At 41.1% G+C, this 12,169-nt stretch overlaps 1 protein-coding gene across 6 annotated transcripts in view; it reads right to left on the bottom strand.

Moving 5' to 3' along the window:
- ppp2r5eb (protein phosphatase 2, regulatory subunit B', epsilon isoform b) overlaps window positions 1-12,169 on the bottom strand; it is a 53,932-nt gene that overhangs the window by 10,349 nt on the left and 31,414 nt on the right. For all 6 annotated transcript variants that reach the window (XM_074661263.1, XM_074661264.1, XM_074661267.1 and 3 more), the window contains one exon: window positions 648-844. In XM_074661263.1, the coding sequence (XP_074517364.1) occupies window positions 648-844 (197 nt within the window). The remainder of the gene's footprint in view (window positions 1-647; window positions 845-12,169) is intronic.

Below are 12,169 nucleotides of genomic sequence, written 5' to 3'. Positions count from 1 at the left end.
CCTTGTAATATAAGGACAGTGTTTTGAATCATCTTTAAGGACTGCTTAAAGAGAGACTCAACACTAAACACACTTTTCTGGAGTTCATAGATTATATGTTCAGTCACTTTATTATAAATCAGCTGACTTTGGTCTCTAGTCTAGTTTATAGTGTTCTTTGCAAAAGCACTTTTCTTTTTTGTCTATTTCCCGGAAAAGAATGGAGTACTTTGGTCATTAAGACAAAAGGAAACTTGGCTACATTCTCTGTTTTGTTTTTAAGAGAAGACATATATATATATATTATAGAAAGTGAGGCATTGATTGAAGCAGTGATTCTCAGTCCCCCAACAGGTTGGTGGGAAGAAGAATAAAAAGGTCTACTACACAAATTTGAATTCTAATCTCCAATTTTCACCTTTGAATTGTGAAATACCAGATAGTTTTACCTCTTTAGGCCTAAAAATATATACTCAAATGAGACATTAGAGGTCCAAACTTATAACTCAGACTTGTGACACCTGTGGTGAAAGGTTGAAAATAGTGTTTCTTGATGTCTGTAACCACAAATTGGGTATCTGACTTGCTTTTGAACTGGTCTTATTGAGACATCTTTGGGTCTAAAGATCTCTAGTGTGAGTTCACTGTGTATATTCCTCCGTCCTCACCATTTTGACGACCTCGGGGTAGGCCTGCTCCGTCAGGTAGCCCCGGCTGACGGTGACGTAGTCCACCAGCTCGTTGAGCGTGGAGCGTTTGTACTCCTTCATCTTGAGGTCCGACAGCGTGTCCATGAAGTCAAAGACAGTACAGCACTGCTGCAGCTTCTTCAGGAACAGCTCCGGCTGCTCCGGCGCTGGCACGTCTGGACGCACGAACCAAACGCACACACAGAGAGAGAAAGAGAGGAAGAGAGGAAGAGAGAGGAAGAGAAAAGTCTGTTAAATTGGTGCAGAAATGAATGTGGTGTTTGTGACTCCCACAGAGGTCAGAGAGCTGCAACATCAAACAACAAACTCAAAGAGTTGGACTAAAGACAGTGGAAGTAAAAACAGAAACACGGGGCATCCTCACGGGACGACTGCCTGAGACACACACTGTGGAACTGTGATGTCGTCGGTTCGATTCCAGCTGAGGACGTAATTTTTCCTTCTGTCTTTATAAAGTGGCGTCCCTTTGCCAGGTCTTTACTGGTTAAAATGTCGCCATTTCTCGCCATGTTGTAAAGAAATGACAGACCGTAGAATGACGTAATTGACCAATCAGAATCGAGTATTCAACAAATCTGTGTAATAACCGATAATAAAATATAACATAATCCAGCACCAATATTATCAATATTTAGGGATAATCTTCACCTTGATTGTATTTATAGAGTCCTTGAAAATAATCTACAGTTTAATTCAACTAACAATAATCATCCATCTATCGATTGCAAACTCCTAAAAATAAATTAATTAATAAATTAATAAATTAATAAATTAATAAATAATAAATCAACTCTCCAAAAATGAAACAGAATTAAATGTTTCTTTCATTGTACAATATCGCGTTAAAGAAACGAGCACTAAAGCTTAACTGAAGAATAAATGTGTGAAAGAGGAAAAAAAGGACGACTGCTTTCCACGTTTAGGAGCCAATAATTAATTTTTTTGAAGATGTTTGCCATTATTGACAGGAAGTGAGATGTTTCACACATCCATCTGTCTGTTTGGAATAAATAGAGGATGAACTGGGTGGTTAGCGTGAGCAGGGATAGCCACAATAGGTAAAAAAAACTCTCCACTCTCACTCTAATCTTCCAACAACTTCCAAAAATGTTGAGTTAAGCAAAGGTATTTATGTATGGATTTCAACTAATATGTTTGTCAGTGAAAACAAAGGATGCTACAACCGCACGCCGCAGGTGAAAGAGTCAGTTTCCTGCTCTGCACATTAGCTTTTTACTTATTCATCCTTTTCTGCAAACCCTCTCTGAGCGGGGCGGATGAGCGCGACAGCCTCATTATCCACCGGCAGCGAGTGTTTCGGAGGCTGAGCTGTCACAAACCGTACGGATGTACAGAAAGAACAAGTCGGCAGGTGTCTTTATTCTGATCCCACAGCGAGAGACACGGCGGAGGGGTCGCACAGAGTTCAGACCTGCAGGGAGATGCGCGGCGCGGCGCGGCGCTCTTCCCTGATCGCCAGACCTGATGTTCCCGTCCCAGCAGGACTGGGCCTTTTTTATGTAACAGATAAGCTGCTCTCAAGTGAGTGTGTGTGTGTGTGTGTGTGTGTGTGTGTGTGTGTGTGTGTGTGTGTGTGTGTGTGTGAAGTGTTGCTCCCAAATTACACTTCAAAGTGCTCGTTTGTCATTTTGAATTCGGCTGCACTTCATGTTGAGTCACAAACTGCATGTAAATGAGCGAGAAACTTTTCAAGTAACAATGAAATGACTTTTTCACCTCCTCATAACCTGCAGAGCGATTAGCTGATTCACTCATTTATAGACATTACCTCGGGCTCCGGGAATCCATCTTCTAATGTTTTATAGACGAAATGATTAATAGATTAATGGAGAAGATAGTCTGCAGATCAATGGATAATGAAAATAAATGTTATCTGCAGCCCTACAGCTGTTAATCATTATTACTATTTATTATTATTATTACTTTGGTTTGGTGTCTGCTTTAGATGTTGTTAACATTTTCAACATTAACATTTTTGTACAATTGTTGACCTTTCACTGTGTCTGCAGATATCAAGAGTGTTAAATTATGTTCTTTAAAAAGACCCTTTTCGAGACTAAAATGAAAGAAATTAGATTTGTTGCTGTTGTAATTCTTTTGCAGGTTAAAAAAATATGGAGGACAGAACCTGCCAAAATAAAAAATAAATAAATGACTCAATAAATTAATTAATATGTCATTAAATGTAGCAAAAATAATATTTAAAAAATAATATTTTTTAATTTATTAATTATGTATTTATTAATTTTTGCATTTTTATTTATTTATTTTATATTTATTCTTAAATATGTATTTATTTATTTATTTCTGCATGTTTTTCCCTTTGCATTTCACCCCTTATTTATTTCCCCAAACTTATTTATTTCTGTATTCTACGTTATATAGCTGCGTTATTATACGTTTATAAAGTTATTCGAGATAAACTGAAAAAGACGGGATTTGTGCTTAAAGGATTTAGTAAAAGTGAAAAACTTGGACAGCAATATAATATAGTCCGCGATTCTCTGCATAGAACTTGCAGCTCTCGAGATGAAAACAATAAATTTGCTCCTTCGTTCACGCCTCTCAGCAACTTAGATTTTTTATTTGGTCTGCTTTGATTTGTGCGATGTGGAACTGAACCAGAATAAACAGAAAACAGACTCTGATTCAGGCTAGACAAACGGACTGTAGCTTGTGAAAGCGTCCTGCGTCAGCCTTTTTATTCTCGATCAAACTGAATTCAGAATGAATGTTTAAACTCTTGAAGCCGTCTTCCTGCAGCTCAGACCACTGAAACAGAAAGTGCCGTTTCCTGTCCTGGGAAGCAACCCTCAGAGAGCGGATCTCATCGAGTGCATTTAAAGTGATTATTCTGAACATCTTTTGATCCAAATGCCACCAGTTACTCACGACCTGCTGGCCTCCTGCTTCAGCTCAGCTCATTGAGGCCGAGTCCAACCGGGCCGGCCATAAACAAACCCAGACCCCTGATTGACTGGCAGGAGTCCTGCAGGCTTTAATCCCCGCTCCACTCACTCGGGATGGAAGAACCGAGAGCTCAATGCTCGCTCACACAATACCCAAACTCCTTCATTTCATTTCAAACGTATAGATATGAAATCATATGCAACCAGGATGGAAAATAATGTGTGGTGGATAGTACCTCAGTAACCTGCCAACAAGATCAAACAAGTTCCTCTTTGCCCTGCATGTGATACGATACGACCACTCGGTGCTCCAAATACCCAAAAAAAGAGCATGCTGACCAGAATATTAAGGTGGCTGCAAAGTCTACATGTCCTTGCGCAACATATTCAGTCCTGCTCAGTCTTTTTAGGCTGCCCTGGATAAGAGCATCATGAATTCTGTGAATTATAAGTAACAGCAAGCGTTAAAGCTGCTGGAATCAACGTTTTCATATTAACAACGGTCCAAATGAGTGCATGTAATGTGAAGTGATGAAGTTTATGTGTTGCATCTTCTTTCAGTTCATTGTTTTGGTTTTATGCTTGCATCTTTACTGTTTTGGTTTGCTCTCTTAGCATCGGTTCCAGCTCATTTTCAGCATAAAAGCTCTGATAAAGTCACTGTACACTTCAAGGAGAGGAAAACATGCACATTCTCAATTTTGTTTGTGGTGCTGGGAGTAGATCCCCTCCAATATGTACTTTTTCAAAAAAATGACTTGCTCCCGCACACACTTTTCTCTGCTTTATCGTCAACGTTTCGGTCAACAAGGACCTTCATCAGGACATTAAACCTTTAATGTCCTGATGAAGGTCCTTGTTGACTAATAAAGCAGAGAAAAGTGTGTGCGGGAGCAAGTCATTTTTTTTAAAAAGTCACTTTACACAACCTGATCAGCACAAAACAAAACAGCAAAAAAGACAAAGTCCGACACTAGCCAGTGTGGAAAGTGGAGCACTTAGCAGCTACAGAGCCAGATATCTCTCTCAAGAGTTGGTGAAGACCAAACCAGAGCTAAAAGGAGAGTGAATATTGGACTTACGTTCATCAGGTGGACACAAACACATTACTTTATCATTCTCTTACAATAACTTTTGTCAGGTTTAGTTGTGTACAAATGAGTAACACCACAAATACTTTTCAGAGAAGACTGACATTGTGCCCCGTTATCCTCGTTCACGTCTCGTCTTTTAGCCTTTGGCCTTCAGACACGGTCAGACAACATGTCATACAACCTAATTTGTTTGAAGCATATCAAGGCCTTACACCAATGCAGAAAATATTCAGTCATTTTTCTGGCTATTTTGTGACTCAAGACAGAAAGCATCGTAACAAGGTTGATTTTCTGAGCTTTAGCACCACAAATAAAGACATCAACAAATCACGATATGCGTGAGTTGCACCTATATTTATGAAACAACTGCATAGAGGTGAATATTACAGATTTCCGTGTTGTTTATTTGCCACGCTCCCGGTGTGTTAAGGCCTTTAAGGAAATTCATTGGCTCGAATGAATGTTACATATTTTTGTAAAACATCTTGAAGATCTGACCATTTGAAGAGAAAACAGAGTTTTCTATCCTGCAAAACAAACCTCGGCAGATCAAGCACATCTAATATAATGTATATTATGTGTAGTTATAAAGTTGTACACACTTGAGTGCAAGCATGCAAATGTGCAGGGCGGTGAAGTATTCCCAGAGGACTAGACGAGGCTGAGGATCTGAATAATAATAATATCTGGAATAGTATATCCATACTCTCCTCTCATTGCAGAGCAGTGACTATGTGCATGCTTGTTTTGTGTGTTGTCTACAGTGTGTGTGTGTGTGTGTGTTTGTGTGTGTGCAGGTCCCAGTGAGTGAGTGAGTGAGTGAGTGTGTACAGTACGCTGTAGTTCATTACAGTAATTACTGGCTGCAGGATTCGGGGGTTGGCTTGTGTTACGGGGCCTCGGGATCCTGCAGAGCTGCCGCTATAGGAGCATGTGAACGGCCTTAAAGGAAACTATTAATAGACAGATAATCACACAGGACACAGTAATCCCTCCAGAGAGACACAGACACAGCACAGCCAATGGGCTGGAAGCAGGGCGAGAGAGTATGAATGTGAATGTGGGAGAGGAACAGAGAGAGAGAGAGAAAGAGAGAGCGTGCATGAAAGTGTGGGTGACTGTATTTAAGCATGTGAGAGAATGAGTGTGTGTGTGTGTGTGTGTGTGTGTGTGTGTGTGTGTGTGTGTGTAGCCTAGAATAACCCAGAAAACTACCGTTCACACACATCAGCAAGGAAGAACCCTGGAGTGGAAGTGCTACACACACACCAACCATCTCAGCCAGGCCCAATACATCAGCACAAATCTCTGCACAGGATGCTGCATAAGATCACCTTCTTCTTTATAGGGCCGTCAATTGATTCAAATATTTAAATCGTATGATTGTACATCGGTAATCGCCTTAAAGGGAGACTAACACACTCAGGAAATATTCACTCTGACTGACGTCTACTTTAACACATGCAGCTCAAACTGAACTCATAAAATGAACACTTAAGGGAGATTTGTCAAGTATTTAATCCTCTTATCAACATGGGAGTGGACAAATATGCTGCTTTAATGCAAATGTATGTAAATATTTATTAATGTAGATCAATGAACAACACAAAACAATGATAGATATTGTCCAGAAACCCTCACAGGTACTGCATTTAGCATAAAACAATATGCTCCAATCAGAACATGGCAAACTGCAGCCCAACAGGCAACAACAGCTGTCAGTGTGTCAGTGTGCTGACTTGACTATGACTTGCCCCAAACTGCATGTGATTATCATAAAGTGGGCATGTCTGTAAAGGGGAGACTCGTGGGTACCCATAGAACCCATTTACATTCACTGATCTGGAGGTCAGAGGTCAAGGGACCCCTTTGAAAATGGACATGACAGTTTTTCATCGCCAAAATGTTGCATAAGTTTGGAGCGTTATTTAACCTCCTTCATGACCAGCTAGTATGACATGGTTGGTACCGATGGATTCATTAGGTTTTTTAGTTTAATATGATGCCAGTATCTTCAATCTAGCTTTAAAACTGAGCCCGCTACAACCTAAAAATTGCAAGTTTCGTTGACGCGTTAAAAAAATTAGTTATCGCATTAACTTTGACAGCCCTTGTTCTTTTATACACACTTAATGCTCAGGAGCTACTGATGAGAGAAAGTATACCAACAATCATGTAGCAACAATAATAGCGACAATATACCCAATAATAGCCAAGCTTATTAATACAGGATAAACAAAGTAATTTCCAACAAAAAAAACCTGCATATTGTTCTGTTGAGCCAATCATTATCACCGCAGGGGGAACATTCCTTCACCGCCACGGCTCTAGTTGAATAATCTTCTGTTCATCTATTCATCAACCAGAGGTTTCACTACTCCTCCACTTTATACTACACTAGTTTACCACTTTGCAGCTAATGTTTCCTCTTCAGAAGCGATTAAAACACACACACACACACACACACACACACACACACACACCAAGGATAACAGGACACGTTAAGAAGTTAAACATTCAAAGAAAATCATTTTGCATATACTGTATTTCTGACCGGGTTTGTAACGTGGCCTCGGTGTCGGCTCTGCCGCCCCGATGTCAAACCACAAAACACCTTTAAAAACAGACCGTCCATGCTTACACCAAGAATCAGGCATACAAGCAGAATGGGAATAAATACACCAGCCGCAAGCAAAGTGCTGACAGTTGTCAAGGCAACCAGCTTCTTCCAAATCACAAAAACTATGAATGTCCCTGTAAAAGGACAGAAAAAAGTGAATCCAATGCCTCCGAAGTTAAAGGACAAGTTCAAAGTGAAAGCTAAATGATGAAATATTAACATGTACAGTATGATTAACTAGAATAACCTCATTAAAACTAACTCTTTCTCAAGCTGCAGAAACCTGAAACTCATGTTTGCAACTTTACGCATGTTTTTCATTCATAATAAATCCAGATGATCTTTTTTAAAGTCGCTCCGATGACCGGACCAATTTGTCATAAGACCTAAACTGAAGCTCTTTCATGATTCAAAGTACCCGTATCATTGAGGGCATTTACTTTTACCATCCATCTTTATCCCCAAATCCATTTAGCTGCTACAAATGTGATCTTTTTTAATCCGGCGGCCGCTGTGGGCAGCGGATGGAATCAGGGCAGAAATGAGTGTTTGGCAGTTGCTAGTCTACTCCGTCAGCCTCTCTGTGCATAAGCCAGCCGTCATGTTGAGGATTATTTATGGCAAGATACGTCCCAGCAGCGACGGCCGGTAGAAGTCAGTGTGGCCGGTGAAGCGTAGGGTTCACTAGGTAGTAGGTGTTACACGGTGGTCGGGCATACGCCGATTACATTACATACCCACCGCCCGCCAGCCGCCACCGTCGTTTTGCTTTCTTTATATAAATAAATAACCCATTTAGTTCATTCTTTTTTTCGTTCCTTTTTTTGTTCTTCGAAGCCTCGATGAGAAATATTCAAAGGTATTCGAAGCTTCGCGCCAGCATGACATGTTCTTCTGTCTGTCTGTCTCCATCTCGCCCGAGACAGTGCACAGTTTGACGACGGATGCTACAAACTGAAAGTGAAATTGTCCGCTGCGTACAGAGTCTCAGCTCAGAGCAGCAGGAGTCAGATTTCACACACTTATCACAGGACGAACGAGAGTTGACAGACAAGACGATGGCGGAGAATTTGGTGTAAAAGCGAAATGTATTTGTTGATGGAGTGAAAACCTCTCATAGTGATCACGTCTGCCTGGGTCAAGCTGATCACTATAAGTGGATGATTATTATAATTTGTGTTGTTGTGCATCATTTCTAATGCAGAATACCATCTGATTGACATTTATACATTTATTACATGAATGCAAAGTAATGAAACGGACCGTTTCATGGCTATTAACGGGCCAATGCTTCTGCCTCTTCCCTCACCGAGGGTGAGGCATTGCCGGTTTTGGGCCGACTCTGCGCTAGCGTGCATGCAGAATGGCGCCCCTTTGCCGGAGTTTCTCGTTCTTTCACCCGGTAGTGCCATAGAGGGAGACGGGCGCTGGTCTGCATGATTGGTAGAGTTTCACTTTGAGGGCGTTACGTGAGGTGTTATCAATCCAAACTTGACGAGGGCGGCTTCACCCTCAGGCGCTTTCCAAGTGCACATTTGTTTGTTTTTATTCAGAGAAAATGACTTTCTTTTCCCCGTTATGATATCAATGTGCACACAGCTCCAGCCTCACGTATCCAGCCGGAAAGCAGACGATTCCCGAGGCAAAGTATCCAACATAGTTTTGAAATGTTTTTTCCACGTCATGTATGAAAAGACCCCAGAATGAACACTGGAAGCGGACTACTTGATTACTATAAGTTAATTATGTAAACAGCATTTATATAGGAGTGATTCTGTCCCAAACTTTTTGATCCATATAAGCGGTGGATCACTGTAACCGTGGCTCCTTCATAGGGTTGGCAAACTATATATATATTCATCACAACATTTAACTGTGCAACAGGCTAAATCTTCATCACTGAGGTGAGGATGTGACCTGCTAATCTACTCCTGACAAAACCTGTCCGTTTCTATATAAAAACTTGGTAGTCGTGCAGACGTCGTAGTGCCTCGTGTTCTGGGAAATGAGCAGCGATTGACGACTGTTGACACCAGGTCAGACAACTATAAAAGCATCCTATTTCTTGTGAAGCTAACTGGCCTTGTACCAACGGGACTATTCTGAGATGCTTTATGAGTGACTGTGGAAACACTGATGCTCTGCTCTGGCTCCGGCCTCACCCCGCTCCTCTCCTTCCTGCCTGCCGGTTCTGTTCTGTTTCTCAGCTTTGGAAGAGACTCTCATCTGGGCTCCCTTGGCAGAGGAAGAGAGAAGTCGCTGCTGCTTAATTAATGGTGGAAAAAAGCTTAACGACTCACAGCACGAGAGAGAGAGAGAGTGAGAGAGAGGGAGAGAGAGCAGTCGGATGGCTCGCCACAGGAACTCCTTTAAGTTAGGTTAATTACATAACAGCATCAATCTATTGAACACAGGGTCAGGATTTAGCGGCTTGCATGTGTACGCGTCTCTTTTTAAGAAAGATTTTAATGTTGTTCAATCTGCTTAACGTGATTTACTCATATTTAGTGGGAAGTCTCAAATTAGACACTGATTATTTTAGGAGCCAAACATGATTTGGCAGTGTTTACGGAGCTCAGAGAGCTCACATGGTCGGTCCACAGCGAGGAACAGTCAGCTAAACTAGATGCAGACCTGTGCCAAAAACTGCACGAATACAACCACTGCAACGCTGAAAATAAGACCAGGGCTCGATAGTAAGGATGAGACAAGTAGGAGAAATTGGCAACCAATTCTTGGCTTTTGGTTGCCATCAGTGACGACCACTTTTTAATATATAAAAAGTACAGACACTGGGGAAATTCTTGATTGTTTTAACCCAACTTCGTATCTGCAGAAATATCCCAGACACAACGCTAAATCACAAAATGGATTAATATCAAATTAAGGCGAAATAAACTACAATTCTGCACAGCACAAAAGCTGCAAGAATGGAACAAAAGTCACAAGATATTCTGGTTAATACCAAACATAGACTCATGCAATTTCACATACTTCACCGTGTGTATTATTCCCCATATAGGCTACATCAGTTCAGCACCAACACACCTCTTAAAATAACTAAAAGCATATTCAGTACTGCAGCTCAAGTGCTTAGAAATGTGTTGTTGTTCTTCTTTGTTGCTATTTGGCCTTTCTCATGTTAAAACAACAGAGTCAGGACTCCAATGAGAGGTTGTAAAATACATCTTAGATTAAATCAACACAAAATTATACTTATTTTTCAGATTTTGCTCAAGTTTCCACAAGCAGACGTTGCTTTTTGTGAGAGGTCACAAGCTAAAACGATCAGAAACCACTGTGCTCATACATACAGTATACGGTACATTTAGAATTCAGTTCATAAAGTTATATCTTTGAAGGAATAGAATGTCTATATTTTATGAATATTATGATCAGTCAGATGTAATTGGGGCAACGGACAAAACTGTGTCAAAGTCACTTGTCCCATAAAACACAATCAAGGGGGCAAAAAAAATGAAAAAAAGAGCTAAATGAATTTTCGCTTTGCTTTGCTTTACTCGCGCGAGTTGGCCCGCCGGTGTCATTTGTGTTCATGAAGAGAAGGCGCTTGTCTCCATAGATACCAACAGCTTTTCTTTCCATCATTTCCTCCATCAACCATGGAAGAAATAACCACGGTTGCTGCTTTGTACATGTTGTAGAAGTCCCAGATATGTCAGAAAACAACATAACCTAATCGCATAAGGCATAAATACAGCAGCGACCTTTTTGTAAATGGATCTAAATTCATGCTTTGTCTGGTCTGTCCGCGAGACGACAAGCAAACTACTTTTAAAATGCTTGTTTTCAGAATGGAGTTTGGATGGCTCCGTGCCAGGCTATGCAGCTGCTCCATCAAAACTCAACATAAAGTCATAAATACGGCAGCGGCGTTGCTGTTAATGGATTAAAAGTATGCCGAAATAACAACATAATGATGCGGATTTGTAAAAATCACTCTTTACATTGACTTTGTATGTTATCGCGCGAAACGTTTGCTTCACTCTCGGTGTAAACACAAAAATGGCCAAAATATTTATTTTCTACCATGATTATGATGCATTTCAGGTGATGGTTTCCCCTGACATTTATGTAGTTTTGGCTGTATCATATCTCAGCAGGTAAAACAAAGTTATTTGGTATTTGTTCATGGAAAACACTTGACTGCTGTGCTTCACTATTCTTAGGTTAAACACAGCAGCGCTGCAGAGATTCAAGTCGAGGAAGGTGTAAGATGACCAGGCGGCGCACTCTTTAAGAACAGTCCACACACACACTCAGTGTAAAGGGGAAAGCCCCCTGTCTATAAAAGCAGTGGGCATGTGTGACCGGGCGAGCGGGCTTGAGTTACGCTAGGAGAGAGAGAGAGTCCAACAGATGGACTCAGCAGGTGACTCGACCCCTCTGCCTGAAGGTCAATTTGTAGGATATTATGTCCCTGCGATGACGCTGTAACGTATGTACACACACACACACACACACCCACGGATGGGTTGAGCCATCATAAATGTATAAACAGTCGAGGTGAAGGAGGACGGGAGATTAGTAAAACAATCAGGAAGACGTGCGGGGCTATCGATGGAGATGGAGGAATGTCAAGGCGCTGTGGGTGTGACCTTTGCTCTCCTCGCCGCTGGTGGCTTCTAATTAACCTTATTTACTAAGAGAAAGTTGCTGCGTTTCAGCCGCACCCTGCTTCAGCTGCCCAGAACAACCAACCAGTCTTCTATTGTTGCTCACTGCAGTCGTGCAGAATGAAAGTATCTCTTGATTCCTTGTAGATAAAAATATATTGATTCGTTTTCTGAAAAGAGAATCAGGCGCTTCTCTGGG

Source organism: Sebastes fasciatus, chromosome 15 (genome assembly GCF_043250625.1).
Source record: "Sebastes fasciatus isolate fSebFas1 chromosome 15, fSebFas1.pri, whole genome shotgun sequence".
NCBI classification, from domain to species: Eukaryota; Metazoa; Chordata; class Actinopteri; order Perciformes; family Sebastidae; genus Sebastes; species Sebastes fasciatus.
Note: the sequence above shows the minus strand (reverse complement) of the source record. Positions and strands in the feature narration are given on the sequence as shown.